The sequence below is a fragment of the Nematostella vectensis genome, chromosome 5, assembly GCF_932526225.1.
Source record: "Nematostella vectensis chromosome 5, jaNemVect1.1, whole genome shotgun sequence".
Taxonomy (NCBI): domain Eukaryota; kingdom Metazoa; phylum Cnidaria; class Anthozoa; order Actiniaria; family Edwardsiidae; genus Nematostella; species Nematostella vectensis.
The window spans coordinates 16,796,015-16,814,261 of record NC_064038.1 but is presented as its reverse complement, the minus strand read 5'-3'; the positions used below and the strand labels follow the sequence as shown (position 1 = coordinate 16,814,261).

Sequence of the window (18,247 nt, the reverse complement as noted above, 5' to 3'; positions counted from 1 at the left end):
GCGATGAGCACATCTGGACAAGAAACACGCAGATATTTAATGGATGAAAGTTTACTGAAAAAAGCTACTCCACGCTGTACGAATATAGAGACAAAGAAACTGTTCCACTAAGATAAAACTGATATTTAAAGAACAAAAAACGTTCGGCCTTTTGTGCGAAGTTCGTCCTTTTGAATAAGCGCCTCCCTCGAATAAGCGCCCCGTCTGAGCGCCTCCCTGAAATAAGCGCCCGTCTGAGAGCCTCCCTCGAATAAGCGCCCCGTCTGAGAGCCTCCCTCAAATAAGCGCCCGTCTGAGAGCCTCCCTCAAATAAGCGCCCCGTCTGAGAGCCTCCCTCGAATAAGCGCCCGTCTAAGAGTCGAACAATTCAGTCAGCGCTGGGGTGCTTAGTTTATAAAAATCGTTGGATTGAGTTATGTAAGATTTTGAGTTATTGGGTGAAAAAGAAAAGGAATGTGGCGAATTACATCCGCTTGCCGCCATGTAGTCAATATCTGAACCAAATCCAAGGAGTAACATCAGAGTCAGTGTATTTCTACCATGTTGCTTACACGCACCCTTACCGTGCTGTTAACCGCTGTCCTTCATGCTTGCAGTGTATAGAGAACTTGACCCTTGCCGAGGATGCGGATACGGTCTCCGTGACGTCACGCCAGAGTTTGCACAGCGTCAGGTATGTGATCCGTGACGTCAAACTCTTTTTTTTTTTATTGGTTACTGTTACTGTTTGAGAAGTTAACAATAAATAAGCACTAATTCGGTATAGAAACGTTATAGTAACACACGATATTCTTCCTCTTGTAGTCACCTTAGAGTATTTGCTTGTGTATTACATAGAACATTACAAGCGTCTGAAATAGAAACCAGACAAGATACTCTACTAGACTTTAGTCTAGAATCCACAAAAATTACAAAAAATGCTGTAAATAGGTTGAGGAATTAGGAACTAGGATCACCGCGTTTGGGGGAGGAGGACATCTCGCGATAAGAGCAAACTCCCTTTTAAAAGAACCTGTTTTATCTTACATTAGACAACTGGAAAAAGGGTTTCACAAATTCGGGTTACTTACAAGTAATAGCGAGCCATCCCCGACTAATGCCGAGTGACCCTGGGTACAAGTAAGCTATACGGGGTCTCTCCGGATTCATATCGAATAACTTCCGAGTATTTTGGGTAATATTCTGAATCTGAATCTTTTTAAACATCCTTAAAATTGTTTTGTTTTGTTCATTGAGCGATTTATTTTCAATTGCATGTGAAGAGAGATCTTAGAGAGAAATCAAAATAATGTGATAAATTATGTGAAATTATGCGAGCATTTTTTTCAATTCTCGCACGTAATTATATTTTTGATATTATAACTCTCCATGTAACATCTATTATGTTTCTTTTTCACTCTTTCCTTTCTCCCTTTTCGACTTGTTTGTTTGTTTTTCTCATATACGCATTTCTTTGTTAATTGTTTTCACATACGAACAAGTGGACAATTAATGACCAGTTACGCACTTTATAGGTCTCGTACGGAGATGCCGCAGCTCGAATTTGCATATTATTCCCCTTCCGTTTATTTGCATATTATTCACGTTCCGTTTCTTTGCAGATCTGACTCCCGTCTTTTCACCGACGACACAGAAATAAAATACTGCAAAGCGCTCAACTCCTGCAAACTTCCCAAGGTAAAGTAATTTAATAATCTTTAATCACCGTAAAAATTGAGCCTCGAGGGCAAACAACCGACACGAAACATCATCCAATCCCCAGGTTGTGTTCGAACTACAAATATTTGTCAAGATAGGTAAACTCAATCCATCGTTGTTTCTAAAACATTCAACATATTTATAAGGCATATTGTTGGAGAAGAATCAACGTGTCACTTGGCGGTATCAAGAGCACCGAGGCGTTTGTGTTGTCTGCTTCTATTTGATAACAGTAGAGGAATGCTCCGTGGATGACATTTTAGGATTATATACGAAAGTTTACCTAATCCAGCTTTTGTTGTCGTTCTACACCGTCCGTAAAGCACATTCAAGTGGTAATAGTGGGCTATATCAGTTATTTGTACGGCGGAATGGGAAGAGGATTAATAATTTTGCGGAAATTGTGTCAAGACGCTCTTTTTCGTTGTTTCTCCGAAAAGTCCCATTCTTGGTGCACGTCGCCTATTGGTCGATGAAGGAAAGAAAGTTTCTGTAGTCAGTTTTCAGAATTCACAAATGTATTTGCTCTCTCTCCTTAAGTGTGTGTTTGTCTGTCGCTCTCTCCTTCACCTTGAGTTTATGTCTGTCTTCTGCTCTCTCTCTCTCTCTCTCTCTCTCTCTCTCTCTCTCTCTCTCTCGCTCTCTGGCTCTCTCTCTCTCTCTCTCTCTCTCTCTCTCTCTCTCTCTCTCTCTCTCTCTCTCTCTCTCTCGCTCTCTCTCTCTCGCTCTCTCTCTCTCTCTCTCAATCAATCAATCAATCAATCAATCAATCAATCAATCAATCAATCAATCAATCAATCAATCAATCAATCAATCAATCAATCAATCAATCAATCAATCAATCAATCAATCAATCAATCAATCAATCAATCAATCTTTGGCTGTAATCATTTGAATATATTTCACATTTCTTGTTCAGATTCGATACGCCAAACTTGAGCGTCTATTCGAGCGGCTTCTAGACGTGCGCTTTTTGAGTATCGACTTTCTGAACACGTTCCTGATCACGTACCGTGTCTTCACGCACGCTACGAACCTCCTGGATACGCTAGTCGCGTTTTACTACACGCGAAGCTCGAAGGATTCACCATCTGCGCTAAGCGACGTGTTCTCGCCGGGCGGACGCAAGACGCGTTCGGTCTCCCTGCCAACCGAGGCGCTCAATTTACAGAACCTTCAGAACGAGAGGAGAAACGGTACACGCCACAAAACACGAGATATGTAATACTCAACTTGCAATATCTTTGTCTGGCCACGTAGGGGGAGGGAATAAAGGAATCACTGGGGACACAATCGCTCAATTTTAACCATTTAAAATTAGTCCATCAAAAGTCTTCATTTAACTTATGAATCGGTTTACCAAAAATCTATCTGGCATTTTAACATTGATTTTGGAAGCCAACCATCAAGTAATGTTTTTGGATGTTCATTTAGTGACTTTTGGCTCTTGTTAATTCCCAGCTAACAACTGCCGCCTGAATCGCGCAAAGCAGACCGCCCCGCAGGACATCTCCATCACAGTATCTGATGTAAAGATGTCTAACGAGGAACGAGAGTCTCCATGTGAGGAGGAGGCGATGGACGAGTTATCATCCTGTCGCCTGATGCCATCGAGTTATCACTCGTATCGACGGCACTCCTCGCCCTCAGCACTCGGCGAGACCGCGGCTTTTGAATTTCCCGCAAACAGCTGTGAGGTGAGAAAACATCCTCGACACTGAGACCCCGATGACACAGCATGAACTAAATGATGACATAGCATGAACTAAATGATGACATAGCATGAACTAAATGATGACATAGCATGAACTAAATGATGACATAGCATGAACTAAATGATGGCATGGCATGAACTAAATGATGACATAGCATGAACTAAATGATGACATAGCATGAACTAAATGATGACATAGCATGAACAAAATGATGACATAGCATAAACTAAATTATGACATAGCACGAACTAAATGATGGCATAGCATGAACTAAATGATGACATAGCATGAACTAAATGATGACATAGCATGAACTAAATGATGACATAACATGAACTAAATGATGACATAGCATAAACAAAATGATGACATAGCATGAACTAAATGATGACATAGCATGAACTAAATGATGACATAGCATGAACTAAATGATGGCATAGCATGAACTAAATGATGACATAGCATGAACTAAATGATGACATAGCATGAACTAAATGATGACATAGCATGAACTAAATGATGACATAGCATGAACTAAATGATGACATAGCATGAACAAAATGATGACATAGCATGAACTAAATGATGACATAGCATGAACTAAATGATGACATAGCATAAACAAAATGATGACATAGCATGAACTAAATGATGACATAGCATGAACTAAATGATGACATAGCATGAACTGAATGATGACACAGCATGAACTAAATGATGACATAGCATGAACTAAATGATGACATAGCATGAGCTAAATGATGACATAGCATGAACTAAATGATGACATAGCATGAGCTAAATAATGACATAGCATGAACTAAATGATGACATAGCATGAACTAAATGATGACATAGCATGAACTAAATGATGACATAGCATGAGCTAAATGATGACATAGCATGAACTAAATGATGACATAGCATGAACTAAATGATGACATAGCATGAGCTAAATAATGACATAGCATGAACTGAATGATGACATAACATGAACTAAATGATGACATTTAAACCGCATTTTCAACATTGTCAAACTTCTTGCGCAAACCTCATGCGCAGACGAGAACGACCCCTTTAACCGTTTTACTAACATGTCTTTATAGGCCATGAGTCCGACAGAAGAAACAGTAGATCCATCCACCAACAAAAACCAAAGCTCTCCTTTCCTTACGTGTGTGACAAACGTTCGGTCTCGTTCTCAGAGCACGGCATCCGACCTAACCCCCACCCCCAGAGATATCTCCACCCCGACCTACCCCTCCCTGTCCTCGTCGCCAGAGGAAGGGTCGTGCTTTCAACTCCAATCCCCGCCAAGGCGCATCACTCGACACCGTGCATGCTCTTCAGGGCACATCCTCGTAACGTCACCAACTGTTGATTACGAAGATCCACCGGATATCATGAGCAGCAGGTAAATATCATGAGCAACAGGTCAATATCATGAGCAACAGGTAAATATCATGTGCAGCAGGTAAATATTATGAGTAATAAGTAAATATTATGAGCAACAGGTAAAAATCATAAGCAACAGATAAATATAAGCAACAGGTAAATATCATGAGCGACAGGTAAATATCATGAGTAACAGGTAAATGAATTCCAGGAAGTTATGTGATAGAGGAAGGGATGGTGTGTGTTACTGCTGAATATTTTACATTCAGTGTATGGTGTCGAGGACAGGAGCAAAAATGGCAATGTTTAAATTGTAAGCTCGTGTTAACTTATACTCGCTTGATTTTTTGCATAGATGTTCCTTGTGTAATATTAACCAAAATAATCTTCAGTATTTTTGGGTAGATTATCCGTTCTTGAGATATTGCAAATTGTAAGACTCTTGATTTGTCTGAAATTGCCCAATTTGGGTGAAATTGCTTCTTTTTTATAATTTATGGCAACTTTGCTTAATCATATCTCAAGAATGGATCATGTACCAAAAAATACTAAAGCTTATTTTGTTTTATATAATGCAAGTAACCTCTAGGCAAAATATCAACCAAAAATAACACAACCTTACAATTTTAATTTTGCCATTTTTGCCCTGTCGGTGTCGAGTGATTCGCAAGGCCTGCGCCCTGGGCACCAGAGGCTCCAACCTTTCAGCCACAAGAACGAATCAGTAACTGTCAACGATGTACGGCCCCTTTTGTTTAGAGTGTTGGTTCTCAGTCACTAGCCCAGGGTACACGCCTTCCAAAACCTGCTATCAGTTTTTTTAGAACAACTTATATAAAAATAAATATTTATAAATGATAAATAAATAATATTTTCCTTAAGGTGCGTTTCAACTTCGCTCGGCGCTCCGCCCAACACCCCCCTAGTCAATGCATCGTCATCGCAGAACTTAAGGGAGTCGCATGCCTCGGATCAGGGGGAGGGCGCGGTCGAGAAGGCGAAGAGGAAGGTTCTGAGTGTGATGGGCTTCTCTCACGAGGGAGACGAGGTTTTCACCTCACGCCAGCGTTCACCGAGACCTAGGCGAAGGTAAGGCCTGGTTCCTTGGACCTCTACTCTAGATGTAAAGCTAGATGGGCGGCACTTCTAGTGTCTGCTGGCAAGCTAGAGCCCGGTATGATAAACTTTTTCTGTGTTTTGTTAATGAAATCCGTAAATGTTTGTTACGAAGCCACTGTAAAAACTCGTTTTTATCTGAAGACCCAAGCATCGGCCTGCCAAAATATCGTATACATAAATATATACATACACATAAATACATACCCATACATACACATAAATACATACCCATGCATACACATAAATATATACATACATATAAATACATACCCATACATACATATAAATACACATAAATACATACCCATAGTGTCGACCTTTCAAAAGGTTCATAATTGTCTTCAACTTTCGACCGAGTTAACAAAAGTAGATAGAAGTCCTCTTCCTTTATCTTTCTTTGTATTTGTTGTAAGAACCTATAAAACATTATGTTTTCGTAATGCTCCCAGTCCCCACTCGGAGAAGTTTTTAGTAAAATAAAGTGTTCTTTCTGAGAGCCTTTTAAAAATGGTTGCCCCAAAATTGATTGAAAATAGGGTCTGCAAGTCTGCGTGAAATGTCAAAAAGAAGAGTGTTTACTACTAGGCGCGTTATTCACGCCCTCTAACGGGGGCTCACCCATTATTTAACAGATCGTCTCCCAATGTGCACCGCGAACGTAGTCCCGAGGTGTTCGACTCCAGCCGGCCACCGCTGGTCAGCGAGGAAGACTTGTCACTCAGTCCTGAACTACCGCGGGCGTGCTTCCCGGCATCCACTTCGCGCTTCGCTAAAATCGTCAAAGATGCCGAGGAACGCCTTGCAGGAATCACGACAACGCGCCGACCCAGTTCCCCAAGTCTCTTTCCAGATAGACGGCCAAGGTAAGCCGAGTGTATGTGCATTTTGTTGTTTCACATCCCACAGGCTCCCCGCACTTTCTTATTTTTGTTGTCATCATTCCACAGGCTTCCCGCTCTTACCTATTTGTTTTGTTATAATTCCACAGGTCTCCCGTTTCACCATTAGGATCTCCTCGTTCTCCCCGGTCGCCCCTTTCTCCTTCGACTAATGCCGGCGTAGTAGTGACTAGTTCCAAGCCCTCGCGTCGCAGGTCAAGCATATCACAAGCCGCTGCCGCCTTCGCTGCAGCCACCGCGGGCGCGTCAACCTCACCAAACAATATCGCAAGTTCACCGACCATCCAGAGATTTCGATTTGGTAATATCCTTCTGCCAATAACATAGCACCACAAGGGCCGGGTCACACTGTTGCGTGAGCGGGGAGCGGTATTTGCTATATTGCCAAGAGATTTTTACTTTCCTTAGGTTTGACGGTACGCCACATCCTGTCACATGACACGCATCTCGCCACGATGAGAGTTTTAACAATAGTCAGACACTGGGTCACAAAGCACCCCGAGGTATTTGCCTTGTATTACGGGCACCCTGAGGTATGTGCCCTGTTATTACGGGCACCCTGAGGTATGTGCCCTGTTATTACGGGCACCCTGAGGTATGTACCTTGTTATTACGGGCACCCCGAGATATGTACCTTGTTATTACGGCCACTCCGAGGTATGTACCTTGTTATTACGGACACCCCGAGGTATGTACCTTGTTATTACGGGCACCCCGAGGTATGTACCTTCTTATTACGGACACCCCGAGGTATGTACCTTGTTATTACGGACACCCCGAGCTATGTACCTTGTAATTACGGACACCCCGAGGTATGTACCTTGTTATTACGGGCACCCTGAGGTATGTACCTTGTTATTACGGACACCCCGATGTATGTACCTTCTTATTACGGACACCCCGAGGTATGTACCTTGTTATTACGGGCACCTTGGCAACGATCGTGAATAGCCATATTGCCATATTAGCTTGAGTCGGGAAGAATTTTCCCCTTGATAGATCGGACACCCTAGCTTCATATGTGAGCAAAATAGGCGTTCACTTTCAATAACACAAAAACTTTCTTAAAGGGAATAAATTCCACGCCTTTTATTCCAATTCCCGCATGTTGCATGGGAATTTCTATCTTTCGTTATTTCATTACGAAAAACATTTTATCGTCATAAAAATAAACAATCTATCAAGACATGGTACGCGTCACGCAAAAAAAGGACGGAACATGTTACCAAATTACATTTTATATGCGTCTCTGAATTGTTTTGTTTGTAATTTTGTTTATGTCTTGTTGTGAATGATCAATAAGTGATAAAGGAAAAATGTTAAAATTGGCTCAAAACGGATACTAAATCGTTGTGTAAACCATCCTATTTATTGCTATTTACACTCCACATACTGTTGGTGATGTCTGAAGATTTTACGATAATATTCCAATAGCAACCACCTTCATTTTCTAAAAAAAATGTACCTGATTTTTATAGATTCCCTTTGTCGACATGAATCTAAAATATGAGATCACGTGACGACCTAGCACATGGCTAGTGCCAGCTTGCGAGACCAATGATTTCCTATTTTGGCTGTAATGACACATGCCCTTGATGTTGAACCGAATTACGTCGCATTTTCTAATTAAATGTTTAATAACGTTGTTTTGCGAGGGTGTAACTCAGAGCTCTCTTATAATCCACATCGGACGGTCCTCCTAGCCCTTACCCATTGAATTCCATTGAAATTCCACTTTCTCGATACCCCTCAAAAAGGCTGATTCCGTTTGTATCGATCATTTTTTCTGAAATTATTCTGGTTCAAAACTGAGGTTGGTTCTTGGGAAACCCAAAGCTGACGAAGTCGAATGCGTAATATCTAACCATGCAGGTCTCTGTTGTTGTTGTTGTTGCAGGATTTTGAGACGGACACAGTATTGAAAGACCAGCTCATTGCTTTCATGGAAGAGATTCTGAACTATGAGGGTTCTTCGAATCTTGAACAGCGGTTTGCCGCCGCAATTATTCGGTAAGAATTCCAAGCGCGGTTCCGTATAAAGGGAACTGACCGTTTATTAAGCGAATTGAACAATTCGCTCAAAGTAATCTTCCAGAGACCCTGAAAAAGCAATCAAACTGATCAAGCAGAAAAAGAATCTGGAGCCTCCCGATACCTAAGGGTCGGTCTCTTAGTGATAGTCAGATTTAGCGTAACTGACTTCAACAGCGTTTTGGGGGTAACATAAAAGATTATAAAATAATTTTTTTGGCTTACCTATCCAAGTAAGTCAATTTAACAAATTTCTCACCACCATATTCGTCACCTCATTATCAAAATGAGTCTCGAGGCGCGAACTGTCATTGCTTCCGTAAATCAAATGCCTGCGATGCCTTCGAAAACTCTGGTTTTCATATTTGGCGGGAACAAACAGTTTTGGAGTTGATTATGGAGAGAACCCGTGAATACTTAACATTGCATATGAAGTTAACACATTGTTATAAATAGCATAAAATGGTGATCGCTACATCATAATTGAGTAATGCTTTTTTTTCTTGACTTCATTTTTCCAAGCTATTTTGTTGTCTTTTTGTTTTAAATTAAAATCCCTCAAATTCATATTTACAAAAAATGACAACCTAGAAGCTGGCGTGGTTCCTGTTTGGGGAATTCTAGCCTGACAGTTAGGTTCTCATACCGGGTTCATAGCGTATAATCTGGGGCATATGACTACAGCGGGAGAGGGCTACAGATAGAAGGCTACTCCATATAAGGATCCTGCACTTCCTTCCAGGACTCTTGGTATAAAACAGGGCCAGAAGGGCCCCATGGAGATGGACCTTGCTCCAGACGAGGTAAGCACCTCTCAGTCTTTCCCAAAACATTCACAAGAAATACTTGATAAAACCCCTTAAAGCCCCTGATAAACTCAATAGTCCAGCGCTTGCTTCCTTTGTCGCCGGCAAAGACCGCTTTTCTCCCGAGCTTGTGATAAACGGATACTCGGGTTTGAATACGGAGTTTCTTTAAAAGTATTTCTTTGTTATTTGACGTTATTTCCGGTCTCTCCAGCAGGTGGACCCGAATAGCTTCGACAAGATCTCGTCATCTCAGCTCGCGGAGCAACTCACCTTTGTGGAGCATCTACTTTTCTCGCGGGTCCCAGCCCAGTAAGCACTCATACGGTCACTAGAAATACCACATCCTAGCCCAGTAAGCCCTCATACGGTCACTAGAAATACCACATCCTAGCCCAGTAAGCACTCACTACACGGTCACTAGAAATACCACATCCTAGCCCAGTAAGCACTCATACGGTCACTAGAAATACCACATCCTAGCCCAGTAAGCACTCATACGGTCACTAGAAATACCACATCCCAGCCCAGTAAGCACTCATACGGTCACTAGAAATACCACATCCTAGCCCAGTAAGCACTCATACGGTCACTAGAAATACCACATCCTAGCCCAGTAAGCACTCATACGGTCACTAGAAATACCACATCCTAGCCCAGTAAGCCCTCATACGGTCACTAGAAATACCACATCCTAGCCCAGTAAGCCCTCATACGGTCACTAGAAATACCACATCCTAGCCCACTAAGCCCTCACTACACGGTCACTAGAAATACCACATCCTAGCCCAGTAAGCCCTCATACGGTCACTAGAAATACCACATCCTAGCCCAGTAAGCCCTCATACGGTCACTAGAAATACCACATCCTAGCCCAGTAAGCCCTCATACGGTCACTAGAAATACCACATCCTAGCCCAGTAAGCCCTCATACGGTCACTAGAGATACCACATCCTAGCCCAGTAAGCCCTCATACGGTCACTAGAAATACCACATCCTAGCCCAGTAAGCACTCATACGGTCACTAGAAATACCACATCCTAGCCCAGTAAACTCATACGGTCACTAAATATACCACATCCTAGCCCAGTAAGCCCTCATACGGTCACTAGAAATACCACATCCTAGCCCAGTAAGCACTCATACGGTCACTAGATATACCACATACTAGCCCAGTAAGCCCTCATACGGTCACTAGAAATATCACTCCATCTTCTTTATCTTTTGCTCCGACAAAAGGCTTAACTTAAAACGATCGCAAACCACTCTGATCTTTGAAAGGCAGAAACATAAAACGACCCCTCTTGACCCTAGAGATGTCAAGAATTTGTTAACAACTTCCCCATTTTAGCTCTCCCAAGATGACGGTACTATTATTAATGAGGACATAAATAACAAACGAGGTCAAATAAAACGGCTTACGTAAAAGGGTTTGAACACTAAGGAAATGAGAACTAAGAAACGGATATATAGGTAAAAGACTTGAAAGCACACAAATAAGTACGATAAGGCGATACGAGTGTGAACAGAAAGGCATATGTAACGGCCTAGGTATAGAGGCGATAAAACATGGCACTGTGCGTGTTCGTGACTATATCCAATATTTATTTCATTTTGTTTAGAATACAGCAAATCATCTGTAGCCATAACATCTACTGATATCTACATATATCTACTGATAATCGCCACTGATATTGATGGCCGACATTGCGAAAGATGATTTTTGTGGCGACCGGAATAGGGCGCATAGTATAGAAGAAAAAAGAAGTTGGACAATAAAAACCCTAAAATAAAAAAATTCTACATCTTTTTTTTTCTGACGCTTTTTTGTTTAATTTTTGTCAGTGAATTCTTGAATCTCGCATGGATGAAACAAGATAAACACATACGAGCCCCCAACATCCTACGAGTCAGTCAGCGGTTCAATGAGGTAAGTAGTTCAACATTTAAACAAAAATTATGAGTTAAAGCCGCATCGTCAACAGTTTACTTAAGGTCGATTACGTAACAATCTCTGATGATTTTTAACGGAAAACGCGAAAAATATTTTGAAAGGGAAAAACAATTGTGTCTATTGGAAGTTTCTTTGAGGATGTGACTGACTAGCCCGCAGTGCTTCATGGGTATCAAAGCAAGAGTGTGTTGTGAAACACAGTTTTTCGGGGAAGAGTTATTTTAAGTTATTTAATCTTATTTCCAGTCTAAAATGCTTTACTAAAATACTTAAATGCAAAAAGTTAAACATTCTTCTTTTATTATTTTTATTATTTAGACAAGCGCTCTTGTTGCGTCAGAGATCCTTAAGCGCCAGTCCCCCTCTGCCAGAGCGACCGTCATCGAGAAATGGGCGAGTGTTGCCGAGGTGTGCCGTAATTTGCATAATTTCAACTCTGTGCTGGAGATCACGTCAGCATTCATGACCAGCTCTGTGTTCAGACTTAAAAAAACCTGGGAGAAGGTCTCGAAACAGGTGAACTCGCTGGCTACACTCTCTCACCTTATTCCACTTATCTATCTATTTATTTACTTATTTATTCAAATATACTTAACAATTATTCGCCGAAGGCGAAGTTAATAGCGGTGGATAGATGGATAGCGGACTATCCACCGCTATTCGCTGAGCCGGAGAAGAGTATTGTTTTAGGGCGCGTTTTTACTCGTGATTCCGGAATCATAATGATTAGAATATAAAAAGCGCGCGTTTGTTTATCCCGCGTTCTCATCCCGGAATGGAATGGAATGCCATGAATCCTGTAGCGGAATGACTCGAATGCCATTCTCTACCAACCATTCACATTCCAGAATAAAAGGGAAAAAAACGCGCCCCTTAGTATATACTTGGCGGGAACTGAACAAAACACATTTTGATAAAATCATATTATCGAATTTCCTTCTTTGTTTACCTTAATGGTCGCGCGAGACAAGGTACCGCTTCTGACAGTTTTATTGATGTTCGCTTTGAAGACTTTGTTGTATCTTAAGATTGAGTAAACCAAATCCATTCTGTTTTTCCACACAATGCTGTTAACCACCACGAAATACAGAACCTCCAATGAAGACATTATACGAATTTTGACCATTATTTTCAGTTTAATCTTTGTTTATCGAGGGTTGCATATTTAACCAAATATACAGTTTTCTAACATATGGCCCTCGGTTAGTAAGCACTGTCACTGGGGGTGGTCACTGCCAGAGGGTTTATTGCGTCCCCCTTGGTTCTTTTACGTCCCTTCGGTTCAGGTTAATGTAGTGCAGCTTGAAGAGACGGGACCTCCGGTTTAGTGTCCTTATCCGAGGAGACTGGAAACACGGGAGAATAACTTGACTTACTTGTAAGACTTAAGTCCCGTTTGACGTCGTTTTCCCGAATTTGATCGTAGAAATTCTTTCGCTTTGAAATCTTACCTACCTTATCTCAGACGATAAGGTAGATTCACCAGAATACTTCTCTTGATTGTAGATACATTACTTAAACTTTGAGTGACTTGTTGTTTTCCTTCGTATAAAGTGACGATGTGCTACTTTTGTTTATTGTAAATAAAATTTCAGCAAAAACTTTAAATTGTCGCGCGCGTTGCAAAATCATTTCGGTGGGAAATTGTTGGAAACACAGGGTATAAATACAAACACAGCGAATAAATCGTGAACCAGAATGAAGAATACAATACACCAAAAACTGGAATTCGACTCTGCCAAATGTTCGTCTTTACTAAGACTTCTTCAGGGCAAACCTCCAAGAAGAAGAAGTTTTATTAAAGACGAAAATTTGGTAGAGTCGAATTCCAGTTTTTGGTGTACTGGGTCCATTATTACGAAAAAGCGAACCAATCAGAGCGCGCGTTCTTATGTAGTTCCCGCCAAATATACTAAATATATTTATTTATTCTAACTATATGTGTCTCTCGTTATCCCCCTTCATGCAGTACATCTTCTGTCAAGCATTATTGACACAATTCCCTCCCCCTAATAAACATTAATTTCGCCCCAGGCCCGCTCGCAAATCGAAAAGCTCCAAAAGGTCGTTAGTGCTGAAGGAAGGTTCAAGAACATGCGAGACGCTCTCAGATGGTAAGGCGGCTATCACAATTCCTGGGTTCCCTGTGGTAAAGGCTTAATCCATCATAATATCCTGCGACCGACTCGTGAGCAAAACACCCTATTTGGTAATCGCGGGTACTTTGCGGGAACTGCAGTTTTTAGGGTAAACATCTTTAAAATGTTTAGCCGGTATTTATTAGCTAGAAAAACATGCGCGAAATATTGTTTCTCTAACATGCTATCTAGAGCTTTCGAGTTGTTCAGATTTTTTTAATACGATTTATAGGATCGACGTGTTGTCACTGACGTCACATCGTTCTGATTTGACAAATTAGTGAAAAAAGTGCAGGCTCAACCAATCCTATAAAATTTTTCAAAATAATTTCCTCAACCCGTTTTAGATAAATGGACGACTATAAGTTTAACCCATTGACTCCTGGCTTTTTTGAGCTGAATTTACAAAAAAACAGACTGAAAACAGATACCTCCCCCCTATTCTGAGTTTTATACAGCCCGTCAAAGTCAAACACAGCTGCACCTAGTCAGCGGTATCCAAGCTTTCCAACAGTGCTTTGCGGTCCCCACTTTTAATCCCTCTTCGTTGTGCTGAAGCCAGCACAAGTTGATGGTTGCTTGTATTTTTCATCAAAAATACAGCTATAAGCATATTAGGAGAGTGTCTCAGGACATCATGAAGTCTTTTGGGGCATAATTGAGTGCTTTGCTTATGGATATTTGCAAGCAAAGGTGGATTCATGATGATTTTTTCTTGTTTGGCTTTGCCTGGATGAGAAAATAATTTTCTAATGAATCACCACAGCTCTCCTAAATGCTGTCTTTTCTGAAACCAAATTGATTCCAAAATTGTTTACACTGCTATTCTGGGTGTGTATGACCTGGAATTGATTCGTTTGGCTTCGGGGTGAAAAGACTTATAAAAAACCATCTGGGGAGAGGAGTGTTGACTGGCCCTTCCCTCGTGAATTTTCCCCTGGATCTCCCAGAATGCTTTGCAATACGTAAAGACATCTTCGTGGTTGTACAATCCTTCAAGGAGTGGACATTGTGTTTTGAGGCCATGGAAATGTACCCGGAGGATCAGAATAAAGGTATCTATTTGTGTCTTGAGCTGTGTTTGCCGATTTCTCTCCCTTGTGTGGTATTTTGAGCGTTTTATTGAGAGGGGTGATTCTGCTTTTCTCTCCTTGTTCGATTTGAGATTTGTCAAAGAACCTGTGCTATTATTATATACATCTACTTAAGATTAGATGCCAACACCTTGGTTGGATGCATATCTGCAAGACCATTTATCCCTTAGACTGATGCCTGAGTATCTTCATCTTGTTGTGTTTATTTTGCATTTACGAATTTTTTGGGTTGTGGGTACTTCCCAAAGCCGGTACAGGCCGGTTGAGGGGTCAATGTGTTAACGCACTGTTGACAAACTCACACCAAACCACCCATCCCCCCGATATTTGAAGTCTAGTGACTCGCGTGGTTTCGTTTCCCATAATGCAGTGCGGACCCTCCGTGTGTCCCGTATCTCGGGTTCTACCTGACAGACCTCGCCTTTATCGAAGACGGAACGCCCGACTGCAACGAGGACGGACTTGTGAACTTCTCCAAAATGAGAATGGTGGGTAGTGGGCTGTCCTCACGCTGGATTGCGTGACCAACTTGTGTCATTTATGTCGTATTTCGTCATTGTAATTTTGCAACTTCTTCAAGATGAGAATGCAGTGTCTATTTACGGTATTGTGTGAACCCAACGTGTCCTAATTTTGCGGGATTGCGTGACAGTGCGTGACTGTGCGTTTATAGATCGCCCAAGTTATCCAGGAAATACGTCACTATCAGCAGACGCCGTACGCGATACAGGGTGACCGCAAGGTATGATCATCATTTAGATTTTAGTGAGTAAATTTCGGGGTTTCTGTGGTTGACGTAATACAGGGTGACCGCAAGGTATGGGCATGAATTAGGGTTTATACAACGACACTCATTAATCGCGCGCTCTGTTTGGTCAAGGCTCCATTCGCTATTAGAGAACACACGCAAAGCTAGATCATTCGCTATTAGAGAACACACGCAAAGCTAGATCATTCGCTATTAGAGAACACACGCAAAGCTAGATCATTCGCTATTAGAGAACACACGCAAAGCTAGATTGTGAAATAAGGAAATATTTTAATTGTTGTATAAAACAAAGAGATCTCATTTTTTGTGCGTCTGTCTTTCAATGGATGCACAGAAGACGTCACTAAGTGCCAGGAACAACATTCACGCACTGCGCGACTGCGTATCGGGCATGCTAAACAACTTTGACCAATCAGATTCGACTTGAGCACCGTAAACATTTTGAAAAAAATGTCCAGCCAATCAGGTAAGGGTGTTCCCACGCTCAATCGACAGAAAAACGGTCTGGCCACGGTCGACTACACGTACGAGGGTAAATAAACAACGTCTGGCGTTTCTCATTTGCTGAACTTTTTTTTCAAAATGTTTACGGTGTTCAAGCCGAATCTGATTGGTCAAAGTTGTTCAGCATGGCCCGCTTTCTGTGTCTTCACTATAAGTAGGTTCAAGATAATGAATAAATATCATTCTACAGTCTACCCCTCCCCTCCTTCCTTTGCCAACAATAGCTGGCCATTTGGACGACATCTCGAGCTCTTTGTTCATAGCACGAATTTTGACCAAACCAACTGATGGGGATCTCTTAAATAAGAACACGCTAAGAACGTAACATTCAGGCTACCATGTTTAATCCTTTGTCTTTTGTCGTTGATCCTCATTTGAAAACTAGATCCTGTCGTATCTGGCTGTCAATTGGATAATATGCGGCCATCCTGTGTTCAAATGCAAACCTTTCCGAATAGTCCCCATTGAGAGCCGATTGACCAACTTTCGGGTTCATTGTGAACGCGATGATTCTCTTGTTGTTTTGCTTGCAGGTGATCCACTACTTGACCGCCAAAGAGCTTTTGATGGACGAGGACGCTCTCTACCGCACATCTCTTCTACTCGAACCTCGAAAACGCACTTCTTCTAAAGGAAAAGTCCCCTTTGAAACAGAGATTTAGAACCGAGAACATTCGACGAGAAAACTAACGATAACCTTAGTGTAGAGCACAATCCAATTACTAAATAACCGATATTGGGGCATGCTTAAAGTTCAGCTGATGATTGCTCATGCACCAATGGTATTGCTTCTGGAATCTCTCAACTGGTACGCGGGCTGAGTGTTACAGGACAGGGGAGTGTGACTTCGAGCTCTTTATAAGAACTTGTAGATATCAAAGCGAGTAAGCGTTGAACGAACATTTTAAGATATCTCAAGTTTTTTAATTTAAGACTGTTTAATAACAGAGTATATAAAATTATATATATATATATATATATATATATATATATATATATATATATATATATAATCCCCTGATGAGTGGGCAACCACGAAACAGACCTGTAGGGAAACCTATGTAGTTTGTATTTTTCTCAAACCAACACTATATATATATATAATCCCCTGATGAGTGGGCAACCACGAAACAGACCTGTAGGGAAACCTATGTAGTTTGTATTTTTTCTCAAACCAACACTATACACCGCTCTACTTTCGAGTATTGAGCACTTTCTATGAAAGCCTTCAACCATCATTTTATATATATATATATATATATAATTATTTGATCAATCTAAAATAACTAAGCTATAATGAGATATGCGCATCAGCTGAAGTAGAATAGAAATTAGAATGATATTTATTCCAGATTATTGTATTTCTGTATAGATTTATTTACAATTTAAGACAACATAATGCTATATGAATGTTATATAAATAAAGTTGAACGTTTCTACATGTGCTACCTTTTAACCGTATTTCTACCAAGTCAATACTTCCTGTCAAGGGGCTTCCAGGGACATTGGTTTCGCAATGCTTGATGCTATCGTCACCAACTTGAAATGCCGTCTGCTCTTACACGGCATATACACCTATACGCGATAACGTCGGAATGCTATCGGCAACTTGTCACTAATATTGTTTTTTAAGTACAAAACAATATTTTCACATAGAGTAGAGCCATTCATTCCGGTAAAAAAAATTCTTACACGCCATAAGCTTTGAAAAAAAATATCCTGCGCACCCCCCCCCCCTTAAAAGTCAAATGGTCGGCCCCTGAACAGCCGCTTTTAGTGTCACGCACTCCTACCATTTCAAACAATGAAAGAGATCGCCGAAAACACCAAGCGTCAAGAGACAAGAGATCCATACGCACCTAATGCACTAAATCAATAACAAATGCAGGCCCGTACCCCCCCCCCCCCTCCCCACAACGGCCAAAGGTCCACTTTTGGTTCACAATAGACGTGCTATTATTTGTAAACAAAACTATTAAGCATCAGCTAGATCACTCCGGTATGTAACCAAATCCGACAATAAATCCCTTCCCACCTACCCCCGGGAAATATTAGGTAAACTTTTTCGGATTTCGCACCCCCCCCCCCCCCTCCCCCCCAGAAAGAAAAATCCTGGGTACGGGT

The 18,247-nt window shown here is 41.3% G+C and overlaps 1 protein-coding gene across 6 annotated transcripts in view; it reads left to right on the top strand.

The window, feature by feature from the left end:
• LOC116615308 (ras-specific guanine nucleotide-releasing factor 2) overlaps positions 1-17,050 on the top strand; it is a 73,547-nt gene extending 56,497 nt beyond the window's left edge. For 4 of the 6 annotated variants that reach the window (XM_048727574.1, XM_032376850.2, XM_048727577.1 and 1 more), the window contains 18 exons: positions 597-673; positions 1,602-1,677; positions 2,618-2,894; positions 3,160-3,395; positions 4,520-4,827; positions 5,691-5,897; positions 6,560-6,790; positions 6,916-7,127; positions 7,235-7,329; positions 8,724-8,836; positions 9,600-9,660; positions 9,878-9,975; positions 11,510-11,594; positions 11,937-12,134; positions 13,653-13,732; positions 15,221-15,338; positions 15,524-15,592; positions 16,657-17,050. In XM_048727574.1, the coding sequence (XP_048583531.1) occupies positions 597-673; positions 1,602-1,677; positions 2,618-2,894; positions 3,160-3,395; positions 4,520-4,827; positions 5,691-5,897; positions 6,560-6,790; positions 6,916-7,127; positions 7,235-7,329; positions 8,724-8,836; positions 9,600-9,660; positions 9,878-9,975; positions 11,510-11,594; positions 11,937-12,134; positions 13,653-13,732; positions 15,221-15,338; positions 15,524-15,592; positions 16,657-16,785 (2,670 nt within the window). In that variant the 3' untranslated portion in view covers positions 16,786-17,050. The remainder of the gene's footprint in view (positions 1-596; positions 674-1,601; positions 1,678-2,617; positions 2,895-3,159; positions 3,396-4,519; positions 4,828-5,690; positions 5,898-6,559; positions 6,791-6,915; positions 7,128-7,234; positions 7,330-8,723; positions 8,837-9,599; positions 9,661-9,877; positions 9,976-11,509; positions 11,595-11,936; positions 12,135-13,652; positions 13,733-15,220; positions 15,339-15,523; positions 15,593-16,656) is intronic. The other 2 variants (XM_048727576.1, XM_048727575.1) reach the window with 2 other exon arrangements.
• Positions 17,051-18,247: the final 1,197 nt, after the last annotated feature.